This window comes from Jaculus jaculus, chromosome 17, assembly GCF_020740685.1.
Source record: "Jaculus jaculus isolate mJacJac1 chromosome 17, mJacJac1.mat.Y.cur, whole genome shotgun sequence".
NCBI classification, from domain to species: domain Eukaryota; kingdom Metazoa; phylum Chordata; class Mammalia; order Rodentia; family Dipodidae; genus Jaculus; species Jaculus jaculus.
This window is the reverse complement of record NC_059118.1, coordinates 16,289,464-16,307,848: the sequence shown is the minus strand read 5'-3', so window position 1 is coordinate 16,307,848 and position 18,385 is coordinate 16,289,464. Positions and strand designations below refer to the sequence as shown.

General features: G+C 46.8%; 1 protein-coding gene across 1 annotated transcript; it reads left to right on the top strand.

The window, feature by feature from the left end:
• Positions 1-647: 647 nt before the first annotated feature.
• Elp6 (elongator acetyltransferase complex subunit 6) lies at positions 648-16,871 on the top strand. The gene is made up of 7 exons (XM_045136477.1): positions 648-837; positions 3,190-3,268; positions 3,916-3,986; positions 4,600-4,718; positions 9,627-9,828; positions 14,316-14,462; positions 16,665-16,871. The coding sequence occupies exons 1-7, from the start codon at positions 718-720 to the stop codon at positions 16,791-16,793; spliced, it is 867 nt and encodes a 288-aa protein (XP_044992412.1). The 5' UTR covers positions 648-717; the 3' UTR covers positions 16,794-16,871.
• The last annotated feature ends 1,514 nt before the right edge of the window (positions 16,872-18,385 follow it).

Here is an 18,385-nt window from a genome sequence, read left to right as displayed (position 1 = left end):
AGACAGAGAGTGGGCCCACTAGGGCCTCTGGCTACTGCAAGTGAACTCCAGATGCATATTCCACTTTGTGCAGCTGGCTTTATGTGGGGTACTTTGGGAATGGAACCCGGCTGTTTAGGATTTGCAGGCAAGCGCCTTAACCGCTGAGCCCTCTCTCCAGCACTCATGTTTTGTTTCCGTTTTCTTCAGGTCAGGAATCTTCGCACCTCTTATTCCACACATCAGATCACATCACATGCTCTCCACCATATGTGGCGGGACCAAGATCCAGGGCTGCGGAGGAAGTGGGTGTAAGGGAGACTTGCTTATTTTTGTTTTTATTCGAGGTAGGTTCTCACTGTAGCCCAGGCTGACCTGGAATTCACTATTGTAGTCTTCTCAGGCTGACCTCGAACTCAGGTGATCCTCCTACCTCTGCCTCCCAAATGCTGGGATTAAAAGCGTGCGCCACCACTCCCGGCGAGACCCGCTTTCACCAGGCCTTGAGGAAAGGGTCTGGCAAAACGGGCATCTGCACCCAGACTGGCGAATGGGGCCGACACCGAAGCACACAGGACTTCACGCCTGCGTCCCATCACCCGCTACCGTAGACAAGCTGATGCGCATGCGCCGGAAGCGGCCCCACCAAGACGACCGCCCTGATTGGCTGTGGCAAGCTCCAGAGTATCTTCGCGCGTGCGCACTATCGCGAGAGAGCGTGCTCGTGTGCGCGTGCGTATGTGTGTTGCCCTTCAGCCTCCGCGGTTTTCGCAGCACCGCAAGCTTCTCGTCCCGGAGCTCGGAATGTTCCCGGAACTCAATAACCTCCTCAACACCAGCCCTGACAGGGCGGAGCAGGTAAGATGTCGCGCGACCCGGAAGGAGGTGCGTGCTGGGGGCGTGGCGGAAGAGTGCATCCGGGAATACAGCGCGCAAGACCCTGTGGGAAAAGGCAGGACGGCCGCTAAGGCCTTGGGCTTCTGGGAGTTGTAGTCCGGGGGAGGCTTGCCCCAGGGTTGGTCGTGGAGGGTTAGGACTCCGGAGCGTGGGTTTCTGGAGTCTTGCTTGTTCGCCGGGGCCCTTAGCCCTTAAAAGTCTGCAGGACCAGCCGGTCGTGGTGGCGCACGCCTTTAATCTTAGCCCTCGGGAGGCAGGGAGGCAGAGATAGGAGGATCTCTGGGAGTTGGAGGCCACCCTGAGATTACATAGTGAGTTCCAGGTTCGATTCTTAGGAACCCACATAAACCAGATGCACACGGTGGCACAAGCGTCTGAAGTTTTTCTGCAGTGGCTGGAGCCCCTAGTGCGCCCATTCTCTATCTGCCTCTTTTTCTCAAATAGATAAAAACTTAAAAAACTAAAATAAAAGCTGTTTAAAGCTTCACAGGGCCAACATCTCGTTGCACTAAGTCAGCCTTCGGCACTTGGCCCGATCATTTCCTCAACTCCTCCATTGCACCGCAAAGTCACAATCTAGCTCAGCCTAGCTGAGGCTGAGCTGGAATTCAGTCTCTGTAGTCTCAGGATGGTCTCGAATTCGCAGCAATACTACCTCTGCCTCCAGTTCGCTGGGGTTAAAAGTGCGCACCACCATGCCCAGTTCGTTTTTTTTTTCCTCCAGGGTGACCTTGAACCCACAGTGATCCTCCTACCTCTGTTTCTCCAGCCCGGAGTCCTTGAGTTTCTATAAGGAGTAGGTCTCACTGATTTAGTATTCACTATGTAGTCCCAGGTTGGCCTTGAACTCACAGCAGTCCTACCTGTGCCTCCCAAATGCTGGCATTAAAGGTATGCACCACCACACACGGGGAATTTTTTTGTTTGTTCTGCCTCCTTCCACCCCAAGTAGGGTCTCACTCTAGTCCAGGCTGATGTAGCGTTCACTCTGTACCTCCAGGCTGGCCTCAGACTCCGCCATTCTAATACCTTGGCACCGGATTAAACTGGGATTAAAGGGGAGGGGTTCACTTTTTTCTTCCTTTTTTTTTTTTAACTTCAGAAAGTAAAAGCTGAGGCTGTTGAGACGGGTCAGTAGTTAAAAGGCGCTTACTTGCAAGCCTGCTTACCTGAGTCCCGTCCTCCTTAATGCCCATGAAAACTGGTATACATGTTTGTAATACCACCATGCCTTTGGCGATGGGAGGTGAGCCACGAGAATATGGAAGCTCACAAGCAAAGCAGCCAGCAGCAGTGACAAAGACATTGTCTCAAAAGACGGTGGAAGGACCTTCACACATGTGCCATGATACATGCCTGCCTGTACACATATCATACACACACATCTGCACACACAAATACATTAAAAAAACAACTTGCCCATCATGACTAATAATAGACATAACTTTTTTTTTAAAGAGAAGCAAGCTTGCATTCTCAGATTTTTAAAATTTATTTATTTATTTGAGAATGACAGAGAAAGAGGCAGTTAGAGAGATAGAGAGAGAATGGGCGCGCCAGGGCTTCCAGCCTCTGCAAACGAACTCCAGACGCGTGCACCCCCTTGTGCATCTGGCTAATGTGGGTCCTGGGGAATTGAGCCTCAAACCAGAGTCTTTAGGCTTCACAGGCAAGCGCCTAACCACTAAGCCATTTCTCCAGCCCTAGATATAACTTTCTTTTTAATTAAATTTTTTTTTTTATTTGAGAGCGACAGACACAGAGAGAAAGACAGATAGAGGGAGAGAGAGAGAATGGGTGCGCCAGGGCTTCCAGCCTCTGCAAACGAACTCCAGACGCGTGCGCCCCCTTGTGCATCTGGCTAACGTGGGACCTGGGAAACTGAGCCTTGAACCGGGGTCCTTAGGCTTCACAGGCAAGGCGCTTAACCGCTAAGCCATCTCTCCATCCCGACATAACTTTTAATTATTGACTTTCCCTCCATAATTTTGATTTTTTAAATTTTTGAGTAAATTTATTGTGTGTATATATATATATATATATATATGCATATATATATGTATACACACACACACATATATATATGTATTATATTGTATGTATAACCATATATATATATACACATATATATATGTATATGTATGTATGTATGTGTGTGTGTGTGTGTGTGTGTATATATATATATATATATATATATATATATATGGTTAATTTCTCTTTACATGTAGAGATTACATAATGACTTGATTTTTGTCTTGGAGGTGATCTCTTTCCAGGGAGTCTAATTTACTTTGTGTTCCTCTTAACTTCCAGGGGAAGTTGACTCTACTCTGTGATACCAATACTGATGGCAGTTTCCTTGTGCATCACTTCCTCTCCTTCTACCTCAAAGGTATGGTATTCACTGATACTATAATAAAGAAACTTAGGGACTGGAGAGATGACTTAATGATTAAAGCACTTGCCTATAAAGCCAAAGAACCTAGGTTTAATTCCTTAGTACCCACATAAGCCAGATGCACAAAGTGACAAATGTGTCTCGAGTCGTTTGTAGCAGCTGGAGACCCTGGTGCTCCCATTCTCTATCTGCCTCTCTCTCTCAAATAAATAAATTAAAATAATAATAAAAAGAAAGTTGGGCGTGGTGACACATGCCTTTAATCCCAGCATTTGGGAGGCTGAGGTAAGAGGATCGTCATGAGTTCGAGGCCACCCTGAGACTACATAGTGAATTCCATGTCAGCCTACAATTCTAGGCCAGAGTGAGACCCTAACTCAAAACACAAAAAACAAAACGAAGCCCGGCCCTTCTTTGGCTTTTTTCAAGGTAGGCTGACCTGGAACCCTCTCTGTAGTCCCAGGCTTGCCTCGAGCTCACGGTGATCCTCTTACCTCTGCTATCAAGTGCATCTTAGAGTGAAATTCAGCATGCCAGGACACACAGGCCTCAGTGCTTGTTTCCAGAGGAATACAGTATGTAAGACATATTATAACCAGAGGATTTATTTAAAACATATTTATTTACTTATCTATTTCTAGCTAATTGTAAAGTCTGCTTTGTGGCACTTGTCCAGTCCTTCAGCCACTACAACATTGTGGGACAGAAGCTGGTGAGTATTTCAGTCCTCTGTGGTCGTACCTCTGAGAGTTTCTGTCATGCATGTGTGAGTATGGGCCAAAGCTGGGATATAGAGAACTTAACATAGGTGCTGGAGAGATGGTTCAGTGGTTAAAGATGCTTGCTTGCAAAGCTTGATGGCTTATATTTAATTCTCCGGTACCCACATAAAGCTAGACACATACTCGTGTCTGGAGTTTGTTCACAGTGGCAGGAGGCCCTGGTATGCCCACACTCCTCTTTCTGTCTGTCTCTCAAATAAATAAATAAATAATTTAAAAATAAAAACAGGAGCCAGGCATGGTAGTGCACGCCTTTAACCCCAGCACTTGGGAGGCACAGGTAGGAGGATTGCCTGAGTTTGAGGCCACCCTGAGACTACCAAGTGAATTCCAGATTGGCCTGGGCTAGAGCGAGACCCTACCTCGAAAACAACAACAACAACAAAAAACCCAGAATAAATAGAGATGTGTGGAAACAGAAAGGGAGTGTTCAGGTGTGCGTTAGCAGGGTTAGTCATGTGCGTTGTATCATCTTAGGAGTGAGCATCTAGCTCCTCTGATGGGCTCTCCTACAAAACACGCTCCCTTCTTTGTCACCTTCAGGGGGTCAGCCTGACCGCAGCGCGGGAACGTGGGCAGCTCGTGTTCTTGGAGGGTCTCAAGTCTGCATTGGACATCTTCTTCCAGGATCAGGAGGCGTCACACCCCCTACAGTTTCTCAGGTGAGAATTGCACTGCTGCCAGGAGGGTCCAGACAAGGGTTACTGTGGGATTCCTTCTACCGTGGGAAGGCGGAAGCAGCTTTAGGGGCCAGACATTTCACCTGGTGTTTCAGCATTAGTGCAAAGCCCATGGTTCTTGTCATGGGGCTAGGGGTGTCATTGTCAAAGCTGTTGGAAGCATCATTAGCTGGGAGAATGGCAGAATGAAATGCTCTGCTGCTTTATCTGAGGGAGGTGGAGAATGGATGCTACAGGGCCTCCAGCCAATGCAAACAAACTCCAGTCACAGGTGTTGCATCTGACTTCCGTGGGTTCTGGGAAACTGAATCCTTAGGATTCATAGGCCAGCGCCTTAACCACTAAGTAATCTTGCTGCTTTGCTGTGTTTCTAACCATGACTCAGAGCCTAAGCATCTCCACCTTTGCTTTTTTTTTTTGTCCCCACCCCCTTTATGTTTTGATTTTTCAAGGTAGGGTCTCTCTCTAGCCCAGGCTGATCTGGAATTCAACATCTAGTCTCAGGGTAGCCTTGAACTCACAGCGATCCTACTACCTCTGCCTCTGGAGTGCTGAATGCTGGGATTAAAGTTGTGTGGCACCATGCCTGGCTTACTTTTTTTTATTTTCATAAAAATGCCATGAGCCTCAAACTCATGGTAATCCTCCTACCTCAGTCTCTTGAGTGCTGGCATTAAAGATATATGCAACTAGGTCTAGTTTTATTTTTACTTAATTTTTTTTTTAGGAATTCTTTCACTTTATTTATTTATTTTTTCTTTTCAAAATTTTTTTTTATTAATAACTTCCATGACTATAAAATATATCCCATGGTAATGCCCTTCCTCCCCCCACTTTACCCTTTGAAACTCTGTTCTCCATCATATCCTCTCCCCCTCTCAATCAATCTCTCTTTTATTTTGATGGCATCATCTTTTCCTCCTCTTATGATGGTCTTGTGTAGGTAGTATCAGTCACTGCGAGGTCATCGATATCCAGGTCATTTTGTGTCTGGGGGGAGCATGTTGTAAGGAGTCCTACCCTTCCTTTGGCTCTTACATTCTTTCCGTTACCTCTTTTGCAAGAGACTCTGAGCCTTGGAAGGTGTGATAGAGATATTGCAGTACTGAGCACTTTTGTCACTTCTTTCCAGCACTGTGATGCCTTCTGGGTCATTCCAAGGTCACTGCCATCTGAAAAGAGAAGATTCTCTAACCAAAAGTGAGAGGGTATGGGGCTGGAGAGATGGCTTAGCGGTTAAGCGTTTGCCTGTGAAGACTAAGGACCCCGGTTCAAGGCTTGATTCCCCAGGACCTGTGTTAGCCAGATGCACAAGGGGGCTCACGCGTCGGGAGTTTGTTTGCAGTGGCTGGAAGCCCTGGTGTGCCCATTCTCTTTCTCTCTCTATCTGCCTCTTTGTCCGTCTGTTGCTCTCAAATAAATAAATAAAAATTAAAAAAACATACACTTTACATATATTAAATATATATACATATATATATGTATATATGGGTATGAACATTAAGAGAAGTGTTTGCTGTTTGTTTGATGAACATAGTATATACATTTAGCCGGACAGCAGCAGATGTTACACCCCTAGGGCTCATGATTACCCCTGTTTTAGGTTTTCAGTATCTGGGATGTATTCCCTCCCATGGAGCAGGCCTCCAGTCCAATTAGAGGGCATTTTGTTTTTTGTTTTGTTTTGTTTTGTTTTTGAGGTAGGGTCTCACTCTGGTCCAGGCTGACCTGGAATTAACTCTGTCATCTCAGGGTGGCCTTGAACTCATGGCAGTCCTCCTACCTGTGCCTCCCGAGTGCTGGGATTAAAGGTGTGTGCCGCCACCACGCCTGGCTTTTTTTCTAATATTTTATGATTTTTTTTTTTTTTTTTGTTTTTTTTTGTTTTTAGAGGGCATTTGGTTTCCACCATGAGAGACGTGCCACTATTGCAGCTGTTGGCTCATTTGACTTGGCTGGCCAAATATAAGGCTTACAGTGTCCACTGTTGAGTATCTTCACTGGTGATTTCTCTCTCGCCCATTGAACTACATGCAGAATGGCTTCTTCTAGCTTTCTGTCAGCTGGTCTACATGGAGGAGGTTATCCGCTCAGTTCCAGCAGGATTTCTCAGTGGCCTTGAAGCCCAAGTATGTGGAGTCTTCAGCAATATTAATTTTTTTTTTCTAAGGTAGGGTCTCACTCTAGCTCAGGCTGACCTGGAATTCACTATGTATTCTCAGGGTAGCCTCGAACTCTCGGCGATTCTCCTACCTCTGCCTCCTGAGTGCTGGGATTAAAGGTGTGCGCCACCACGCCCGGCTAATTTTTTTTTTTTTTTAAATTCATGAGAGAGAAGGAGAGGATAAGGCAGATAGATAGAGAATGGGAGGGCCAAGACCTCCAGTCATTGCAAATGAACTCCAGGTACATGCTCCACCTTGTGCATCTGACTTATGTGGGTGCTGGGGAATTGAACCTCGGTCATTAGGCTTCACAGGCAAGCACCTTAACCATATCTCCACCTCTACTTTTACTTGTTTATTTTTAATTTTGCACTTGCTAGAAACCAAAGATCTGATTTTTAAAGATATATTTTATTTATTTGAGAGAGAGAGAAAGAGGCGGAGATGGGGGAGGGGGGGAATGGGTACGCTAGGGCCTCTAGCCACTGCAAACGAACTCCATATGCATGCGCCCCCTCGTGCATCTGGCTTACGTGGGTCCTGGAGAATTAAACTGGGATCCTTTGGATTTGCAGGCAAGCACCTTAACCACAAAGCCATCTCTCTAGCCCCTGATGAAAGGGTTTTTTTCTTTTAATTGATTGATTTATTTATTAGAGAGAGACAGACAGAGAAAGGGAGAGAATGGATGCTCCAGCATTTCCAACCACTGCAAATGAGCTCCAGATGCATGTGCCACTTTGTACATCTAGCTTACATGGGTACTGGGGAATCAAACCTGGGTCCTTTGGCTTTGCAGGCAAAAGCCTTAACTGCTAAGCCATCCCTCCAGCCCTTGTTTTGTTTTTGTGAGGTAAGATCTCACCAGCCCAGGTTGAAATAGAATTCACTACATAGTCTCAGGGTGCCCTCAAACTCACAACAATCTTCCTATCTCTGTCTCCGAAGTGCTAGGGATTAAAGGTGTGTGCTACCACGCCCAGCTATTTCTACATTTGTGTGTGTGTGTGTGTGTGTGTGTGTGTATGTGTGTGAGGTAGGGTCTCACTGTAGCCCAGGCTGACCTGGAATTTACCATGTAGTCTCAGGGTGGCCTCGAACTCATGGCGATTCTCCTACCTCTGCCTCTCGAGTGCTGGGATTAAAGGTGTATGCCACCATGCCCAGCCTTATTTCTACTTTTTTTTCTTGTTGTTTTGTTTTTCTAGGTAGGGTCTCACTCAGGCTCAGGTTGACCTGGAATTCACTATGTAGTCTCAGGGTGGCCTTGAAGTCATGGTGATCCTCCTACCTCTGCCTCCTGAGTGCTGGGATTAAAGGTGTGTGCCACCACACCTGGCTATTTCTACTTTTTTAAAAAAATATATTTTTTATTTATTAGGGAGAGAGAGGTAGAGAGAAAGAGAGGATGGGCGTATCAGGGCCTCTAGCCACTGCAAACAAATTCCAGATGTATGTGTTACCATGTACATCAGACTTGCATGGGATCTGGAGAATCGAACCTGGGTCCTTTTCTTATTGCTGGGAACAAATAATTGATCAGAAGGAATTTAAGGAAAGCAAAGGTTTATTCTGACTTATAGCTTGAGGGAATACATTCCATCTTGGCAGGGAAAACGTGGCTGTGAGGACCACTGGTCACATTGCTGCCAGAGTCAGGAAGCAGCGAATGAAAAGAAAGTAGAGAGCCAGGCGTGGTGATGCACACTTTCAGTCTCACACTCAGGAGGCAGAGGTAGGAGGATTGCCGAGTTTGAGGCCACCCTGAGACTATATAGTGAATTCCAAGTCAGCCTGGGCTAGAGTGAGACCCTCTCTCACAAAACCAAAAACAAACAAACAAATAAAAGGCTATAAAACCCAAAGGCCTAGCTCAGGTGACCCACTTCTTCCAGCAAGGCTCTGCCTCCCTCTTAAGGTTCCACAACTTTCCCAAACAGGTCCACCAGCTGGGGACCAAGTATTCAAACATAGGAGCCTGTGAGGGACATTTTACATTCAAACCACATCAAGGTCTCACTGTGCTCCTAGGCTGGCCTGGAACTCACTCTGTAGCCCAAGCTGGCCTCAAACTTGTGGCGATCCTACAGAGTGCTGGGATTATAGACAGGAGCCATCATGCCCAGCTTGCATGGCTTTTCTTTTCCAGTTTGCCAAAGGCTATCATCATATAGTTCTTTGCCAGCCCTACACCTTTCCTGGTACTGTTTGTCCATCTGTGCGTGATGGTGCATGCCTGTGATCCCAGAGCTTGGGAGCCAGAGGCAGGATGATAATGAGTTCTAAGTTAGCATTGGCTACATAGTGAGACCCTACTGCAAACAAAACAAAAACCCCACCCCATTTGTATAGTGAGGGTTTTTTATATATATAATTTTTTTAAATTCTTTTAAAAAATTATTTATTTATTTATTTGAGAGAGAAAGAGGTAGAGAGCAAGCGTGTGTGCAAGAGAGAGAGAGAGACAAAGAAAGAAAGAAAGAAAGAAAGAAAGAAAGAAAGAAAGAGAGAAAGAAAGAGAGAGAGAGAGAGAGAGAATGGGCACACCAGAGCCTCTAGCCACTGAAAATGAACTCCAGATACATGTGCCCCTTTGTGTGTCTGGCTTACGTGCCCTGGTGAATTTAACCAGAATCTTTTGGCTTTGCAGGCAAACACCTTAACCGCTAAGCCATCTCTTCAGCCCTGAGAGTGAGTTTTGATAACTTTTGTTCTGTGTTCCCAGGGAGGCCGGTGCTGGGAACCTACAGCCGCTCTATGAATTTGTGCTTGATGCCCTGAAGCCCGTGGACAGTGGGGAGATGACGTGGAAATTCCCAGTGCTGCTGGTGGACAACCTCAGTGTGCTTCTGAGCCTGGGCCTGGGGACAGTGGCCATACTGGACTTCATGCAGTACTGCAGAGCTACTGTGTGCTGGGAATTGAAGGTATGGGAGCTTTCTCTTGCTGCTCCTACTTGTGGTCCCTAAGAGCCCCTACAGGGCCAGACTTGTTGGCTTGTCATGCCTTCTGTTTGCTGAGAGTTTGGCTTTCCTCTGCAAGGCTCAGAAGGCCTTTGGTTCACCCGTCCTGCTCTCCCCAACTTGGCATTGCTGAAAGCCCTCAAAATTAAAGGATGGCCATCACTGTGTGTGGCGCTGCTGGAGTCCTAGCTGTGTGCTCTGTAGGTCCTTAGTGTGTCTGGAAGATCAGTTGATAATGGCTGTACGACTTTATGGTTTTGTTGTTTTTCGGTTTTCTGAGGGTCTTGCTCTGGCTTAGGCTGAGCTGGAATTCGCTATGTAGTCTCAGGGTGGCCTCGAACACACAGCAATCCTCCAACCTCTGCCTCCTGAACTATACCACCACTCCTGGCCAAAAAAAAAAAAAAAAAATGCACACACACACACACACACACACACACACACACACATTTGAAAGAGAGAAAGAGGCAGAGAGAGAGAGAATGGGTGCACCAAGGCCTCCTGCCACTGCAAACGTGCTTCAGACTTATGTGCCAGCTTGTGTATCTAGCTTACGTGCGTACTGGGGAATTGAACCTGGGTCTTAGGCTTTACAGGCCAAGACCTTCACTACTGAGCCATCCCTCCAGCCCATTTCTTTTCTTTCCAGGCTGACTTGGAATTCACTCTGTAGTCTGAGTGGCCCCGAACTCACAGCGATCCTCTTACCTCTGCCTTCTGAGTGCTGGGATTATAGGCGTGTGCCACCTTTTTTTTTTTTTCCAACTTTTTTTTGAGGGCGTGGTGGCATATGCCTTTCTTGAGGATCACAGTGAGTTTGAGGCCAGCCTGAGACTACATAATGATGTCCAGGTCAGCCTGGGCTAGAGAAAGACCCTTGAAAACAAAAAAAAAATGCAAAACAGGGCTGGGAAGATGGCTCCATGGTTAAAGGCACTGGCTTGCAAAGCCTGATGGCCTGGGTTCAATTCCCCAGTGCCCATGTAAAGCCAGACCCATAAAGTGGCACATGTGTCTGTAGTTCATTTGTAGGGCAGGAGCCTAAGTGTGCCCATATTCTCTCTCTCTCTCTCTCTCTTGCTCTCAAATAAATAAAAATAATTTATAATTTTAATTTATTTATTCATTTTATTTATTTGAGAGAGAAAAAAAAAGGGTAAGTAGGCGGGGGGTGGTTGAGATTGGACACACCAGGGCTTTCAGCTGCTGTAAATGAACTCCAGACGCATGTGCCACCTTGTACATCTTGGCGTATGTGGGTCCTGGGGAATGGAGCCTCGAACCAGGGTCTTTAGGCTTCACAGGCAAGCACTTAACCACTAAGCCATCTCTCCAGCTGTTTTTTTTTTTTTTTTTTTTTTTGGTTTTTCGAGGTAGGGTCTCACTCTAGCCCAGGCTGACCTGGAATTCACTATGGAGTCTCAGGGTGGCCTCGAACTCATGGCAATCCTCCTACCTCTGCTTCCCTAGTGCTGGGATTAAAGGCATGCGCCACCACGCCCGGCTTGTTTGTTTGTTTTTTGAGGTTGGATGTCACTTTACCCCAGGATGACCTGGAATTCACTCTGTAGTCTCAGGGTGGCCTCAAACTCAAGGCAATCCTCCTACCTTTGCCTCCCAAGTGCTGGGATTAAAGGTTTGTGCCACCACGCCCAGCCCAATAAAAATATTTTAAACATAAAATAAACAAATAACTAGAGAAATAGGGAAAAAAGGAACGCTATAAAGAGGGTTTAGGATTTTAGCAAAAAGAGTATTTTTCCTCTGTTGCATGTTCTTGGAGTGTCTATTCAGGTGTTTGAGTTGGTGTGTGGTTTGTTTTCCTGCGCCATCCTTTGCGTTCCCAGTAACCTGTCACCCGCACTCTTTGATGCTTCTTTGTCCCTTCAGTGGTACACATGTACTTTGTTATTCCAAAGGATAACAAGGGTGTGGTGGTGCATGCTTTAATCCTAGCACTCAGGACGCTCAAGCAACAGGACCACAAGTCAGAGGCCAGCCTGGCTGTAAGGCAAGTTGCAGGCCAGCCTTGGCTATACACCAAGACCGTGTCTCAAACAAACTAAATAGAGAGTGAATACATAGATCTGATTTTTTTCCCGTTTATTTTATTTTTTTTCCAAGGTAGAGTCTCACTCTAGCCTAGGCTGACCTGGAATTCACTCTGTATTCTCAGGGTGGCCTTGAACTCCTGGCAGTCCTTCCTTCCTCTGCCTCCTTAGGCTTCGAAAGCAATTGCCTTAACCACTAACCCATCTTTCCAGCCCCCCCCTTCTTTTCTTTTTTTTCGAGGTAGGGCCTCACTTTGGTCAAGGCCAACCTGGAATTCACTCTGTAGTTTCAGGGTGGCCTTGAACTCTCAGTAGTCTTTCTATCTCTGCCTCCTGAGTGCTGGGATTAAAGGTGTGCACCACTACGCCCGGCTTCCCTTTTTTGTTTTTCTAATTTTTTGTTTATTTTTATTTATTTATTTGAGAGTGACAGATCAAGAAAGAGGCAGATAGAGAGGGGGGGGGGGAGAGAATGGGCACGCCAGAGCCCCCAGACACTAAACGAACTCCAGACGCATGCGCCCCCTTGTGCATCTGGCTAACGTGAGTCCTGGAGAATTGAGCCTCGAACTGGGGTCCTTAGGCTTCATAGGCAAGCGCTTAACTGCTAAGCCATCTCTCCAGCCTTCCCTTTTTTTTTTCCTAGGTAGGGTGACCCGGAATTCACTCTGTATTCTCATGGTGGCCTCGAAGTCACAGCAATCCTCCTACCTCTGCCTCATGAGTGCTGGAATTAAAGGTGTCTGCCACCACGCCTGGCTCCCACCCCTTTTTTGCGGTGCTGAAGATCAAATCTAGATCCTCAAACATGCCAGGCAAATACTGTACCCCTGAAACCACTGAAGTATGATATCTGTTTCCTGAAACTCTCACTTTTCTTTTTATTAATATTTTTTATTTTATTTGCAAGCACACAGAGAGAAAGAGATCGAGAAGAGAGATAGACAGAGAGAAAATGGGCGTGCCAGGGCCTTCAGCCTCTGCAAACGAACTCCAGATGTGTGCACCCCCTTGTGCATCTGGCTAATGTGGGTCCTGGGTAGTAGAGCCTTGAACCGGGGTCCTTCGGCTTCACAGGCAAGCGCTTAACCACTAAGGCATCTCTAGCCTCACTTTTCTTTTTCTAACTTTTGAGACAGAATTTGTTGCATGGCAAATTGAAATTTCTTTTTTTAAAAAAATTTTTTTTATTTATTGATTTGAAAGAGGCAGAGTGAGAGGGAGGGAAGAGAGAGAAAGTGAATGAGAATGGGTGCTCCAGGGTCTCCAGTTGCTAGAAATGAACTCCAGACATGTGTACCACCTGTGCATTTGGCTTATGTGGGTCCTGGGGAATCAATACCTAGGTCCTTTGGCTTTGCAGGCAAGTGCCTTAAATGCAAAGCCATCTCTCCAGCCTGAAATTTCTTTTTCTTTTTCTTTTTAAAAATACTTTATTTTAGCCGGGCATGGTGGCGCACGCCTTTAATCCCAGCATTCTGGAGGCAGAGGTAGGAGGATCGCTGTGAGTTCAAGACCACCCTGAGACTACATAGTGAATTCCAGGTCAGCCTGAGCTAGAGTAGAACTCTTCCTCAAAAAAAATTATTTTATTTATTTGAGAGAGAGACAGAAAGAGGCAGATAGAGAATGGATGCGCCAGTGTGCCTAGCCACTGCAAATGAACTCCAGATGCATGTGCCACCTTGTGCATCTGGCTCACGTGGGTACTGTGGAATCGAACCTGGGTCCTTAGACTTTGCAGCCAAGCACCTTAAATGCTAAACCATCTCTCCAGCCCTGCAAATTGAAATCTCTGACTTGAAAGCAGTAAGCTACTATTGCTAGCTTTATCAAAAGTAATTGGACTTGGCATGGTGGTGCACACCTTTAATCCCAGCACTTGGGAGGTAGAAGTGGGAGGATTACCATGAGTTCAAGGCCACCCTGAGAATTCCAGGTCAGCCTGAACTACAGTGAGGCCCTACCTCGAAGAAGAAGAAGAAAGAAAAAGCAATTGGAAGCCAGGCATGGTGGTGCACACCTTTAATTCCTAGTACTTGGGAGGCAGAGGTAGTAGGCAGGAGAATTGCTGTGAGTTTGAGGCTACCCTGAGACTACATAGTGAATTCTAGGTCAGCCTGGGCTAGAGTGAGACCCTCCCTTGAAACTCCCCTCCTCTTCTCTTCATCCTCAAAAAAGAAAAAGACTAAATGAATTGGGCTAAAAGTTCAGGTTAGACTTGCTGGCCAAAGTATCCAGTAGCTGCTTTGAATTAGGGTCCTGGAGCCTAGGAGGGGGTCTCTCCCATGAAATGGCTATCCTAACAGCAGCCTGAGGGAGGGCGATCTGTGAAAGATGAGGTGCAGAGACACGGAAAATGGAGCGCTCCCCGACCAAGGACTTCTGTGTCTGAAACAGGGAAACGTGGTAGCCCTCGTGCACGACAGCGGGGATGCCGAAGATGAGGAGAACGACGTCCTGCTGAATGGCCTCAGCCACCAGAGCCACCTGGTCCTGCGGGCTGAGGGTCTGACCACGGGCTTCTGCAAGGATGTGCACGGGCAGGTAGGGACACGGGGCGGCAGGGCGGCCTCGGGAGCTTTGAATGCAGCCCGGAGCCCTGTGCCAGATGGTGTTCGGCTTGCTTCCCACGGGGGTCCTGGTGCAATACGGCCACGCTGCCAACCCACGGCGGAACTGCCCGGTGGTGCTGAGATAGCGTCTGCATCCTCTGCTCAGCACAGTTCCTTTGAGAAAGGCTCGGGGGCTCGGGCTGGCGCTCCTTTTGCAGCACGCTCACCTAGCATGCACGAAGCCTTTGATCGTCAGTCCACGAAGCCAGATAATCGAGCACACATGCCTGTCACCCCAGCACCCGGAGGTGCAGGCAGGAGGACGAGGAGTTCTAGGGTCATCCTCATCGACCTAGTGAGTTTGAGGTCAGCCTAGGGATACAGGGAGACCCTGCTGCAGAAAGCACCCACAAAAACCAAAACAACAATAAAAATCTCAATATAATAAAAATAATTGAGCTGATACAAGATCTTGCTAATTTTTTTTTTTTTTTTTTTGGGGTGAGCCTGGATGATCCCCTGGTCTCTGCTCCTCTTTGTGGGACTGGGGTTAGAGGCGATCATGGCTATAATCCGCTGTTTACATGGGATCTGGAGATTGGAACTCAGTTTCAAGCCCCCTCAGGTCTTTATGCTTGTGCAGGAAGCACACTTTAACCACTGAGACATCTCTTCAGCCTGCTCTTTTTTCTTTTCTTTTTTAATTTTTTTTTTTCTGGTTTTTCGAGATAGGGTTTCATTCTAGCCGAGACTGACCAGGAATTCACTGTTGGGATTAAAAGTGTATACCACCATACCTGGCTCCTGTCCCCCTTTAAAAAAAATTTTTTTTATTTGAGAGACAGGAGAGAGAGAGAATTGGCACACCAGGGTCTCTAGCCACTGCAAAGAAACTCCAGACACGTGCGCCACCTTGTACATCTGCCTTATGTGGGTACTAGGGAATTGAATCTGGGTCCTCAGGCTTCACAGGCAAGTGCCTTAACCACTAAGTCAAGTCATCTCTCCAGCCCTCCTCTCCCTTTTTAAATAATGAGTAAGCAAATATGGCCACTGTGATAGAGGGGCAGACCTTTACTTTTTTAAAATTTTGTTTATTTTTATTTATGTATTTGAGAGTGACAGACGGAAAGAGAAACAGGCAGGCAGAGAGAGAGAATATTTTTTTTTTTTGAGGTAGGGTCTCCTTCTAGCCCAGGCTGACTATGTAATCACAGGGTGGCCTCAAACTCATGGCAATCCCCCTACCTCTGCGAGAATGGTTTTTCAAGGTAGGGTCTCCCTCTAACCCAGGCTGACCTGGAACTCACTATGTAGTCTCAGGGTGGCCTTGAACTCACAGTGATCCTCCTACCTCTGACTCCCAAGTGCTGGGGTTGAAGGCGTGTGCCACCACACCTGGCCAGACCTTTACTTTTAGTTAGCTGGTACTAAATTTATTTATTTATTTATTTCTTAAATTTTTTTAGGGCTGGAGAGATGGCTTAGCTGTTAAGGCATTTGCCTGCAAAGCCAAAGGACCTTGGTTTGATTCCCCAGGACCCATGTAAGCCAAATACACAAGGTGGCGCATGCATCTAGAGTTCGTTTGCAGTTTCTGGAAGCCCTGGCGTGCCCATTCTCTCTGTCTGTCTGCTTCTTTACCTCTCTTGCTCTCTCAAATAAATAATTTTTAAAAATTGTTTATTTTTATTGATTTATTTGAGAGTGACAGAGAATGGGCACACCAGGGCCTCCAGCCATTGCAAATGAACTCCAGACTCATGCGCCACCTTGTGCATCTGGCTTACGTGGGACCTGGGGAATCGAGCCTCGAACTGGGGTCCTTAGGCTTTATAGGCAAGCACTTAACTGCTAAGCCATCTCTCCAATCCCTAAGTTTCTTTTATTTTATTTTTTGTTGTTGGGTTTTTGAGGTACGGTTTCACTCTAGCTCAGGCTGACCTGGAATTCAATATGTGGTCTCAGGGTGGCCTTAAACTCATGGTGATCCTCCTACCTCTGCCTCCTCAGTGCTGGAATTAAAGGCATGCGCTCTAAGTTTATTTTAGAAGTTGGTCCCTTTGCTATGTGGCACACTTGACTGAGATCTCTTAGGTGCCTCAGTTGAGTCACAGAGAGGGCCCCGTGGGCTTTGCCATGGAACGGATACTTGGGGCGGCTGTTCCTCTTTGATTCTTTTCCTTTTCTGCAGCTGAGGATTCTCTGGAGGAAACCATCACAGCCCACAGCTCAGCGGGACCGGAGCCTCATTTACCAGTACAAGATACAGGACAAGAATGTGTCCTTTTTTGCCAAAGGAATGTCTCCTGCTATTCTGTGAGCTGGTTTAGAAGCAGCTAACACTACTTTGAACTGTTTTTGGATATGGAACATAAAGCATAAAGCATCCGAATGGAAACAGTCTTCGTATCTTTGTGGTAGTGTGTCAGGCTGGCCTGGCAGCTCCCCATGACCAGGTTGGGTTGAATGGTGGTGTGACGGTGTGTGTGCCTTTGCTCCCTCCCTTGTTCAGGAAACACAGTGAGGAATCCACACTCTGCCTCTACTGGATCATGAACCCCAGTGGAAGGAGTTCTTTAGAGCCTCCCATGTAACTATATACTTTAGCATCCTCACTGCCCATTTTATTTTTAATTTTTTGGTTTTTCAAGGTAGGGTCTCACTCTAGCCCAGGCTGACCTGGAACTCACTATGGAGTATTAGGGTGGCCTCAAACTCACGGCGATCCTCTACCTCTGCCTCCTGAGTGCTGGGATTAAAGGCGTGCACCACCACGCCCGGCTCTGCTGCCCATTTTAGATGGTCCAACGTTTCAGATCCAAAGGGGGTCGCAATGGCCAGAATGAAGTGTGTTTGTCTCTGTGGGCTGTCACTTCATCTCATCTCCCTTGAAGTCTAGAAACGGGTTAAGCACAGCCACGGCTTAGAGCAGGCTCAGGTAATAGGCCCAATTCCAAAACCACCTGCCCCAGGTCACCATGTTCGTGGAGACCAGAGGCATATTCCTCATCTTCCACTTCTGGTTCCGTGGCCGGGCTGGTACATCCGAGTCCTAGTCATTAAAGGCATGGTGCCAGGCCTTTCATATGGCTTTGATGAGATCCAGAAAGTTTCTTGTTGTAGGCCTGGTGAAGCCTGGTGCCTCTATCTCCTTTGAAGTTTGCAAGGGTGAGAGAGAGGAGAGCTCTTATTCCAGCATTGGTTCCACTCAGCCCCTTAATCATGGTCACCTTGGAGGGGACACCTAAAAAAAAAAGTAAGTCACATTGTTTTTACTTGTAAAATATGCCACTATGCCTTTTGTTTGTCTTTTTAGTTTTTCCAGGTAGGGTCTCACTGTGGTCCTGGCTGACTTGGAAGTCACAGCCTACCTCTGCCTCCCGAGTGCTGGGATTAAAGGCGTGTGCCATCACGCCTGGCTTTGTCTTGTTTATTTGTTTATTTATTGGCTTGTTTATTTTTAAGATAGGGTCACACTTTAGGCCAGACTGACCTGAACTCACGCTGTATCCCCAGGCTGGTTGTCTACTTCTCAGTGCTGAGTGCTGGGTGCTGGGAGTAAAGGCAACCACACCTGGCTCCATGGTGACTCCCCCTCCCCCCAGGTAGGGTCTCACTCTAGCCCAGGCTGACCTGGAATTCACTATATAGTTTCAGGGTGGTCTTGAACTCAAGGTAATCCTCCTATCTCTGCCTCCCTAGTGCTGGGGTTAAAGGTGTGCATCACCACACTGGGCTCCATGATGACTTTTTTTTTTTTTCAAATTTTTATTAACAACTTCCATGATTATAAAAAATATTCCATGGTAACACCCTCCCTCTCCCCGCTTTCCCCTTTGAAACTCCATTCTCCATCATATCCCCTCCCCCTCTCAATCAGTCTCTCTTTTATTTTGATGTCATGATCTTTTC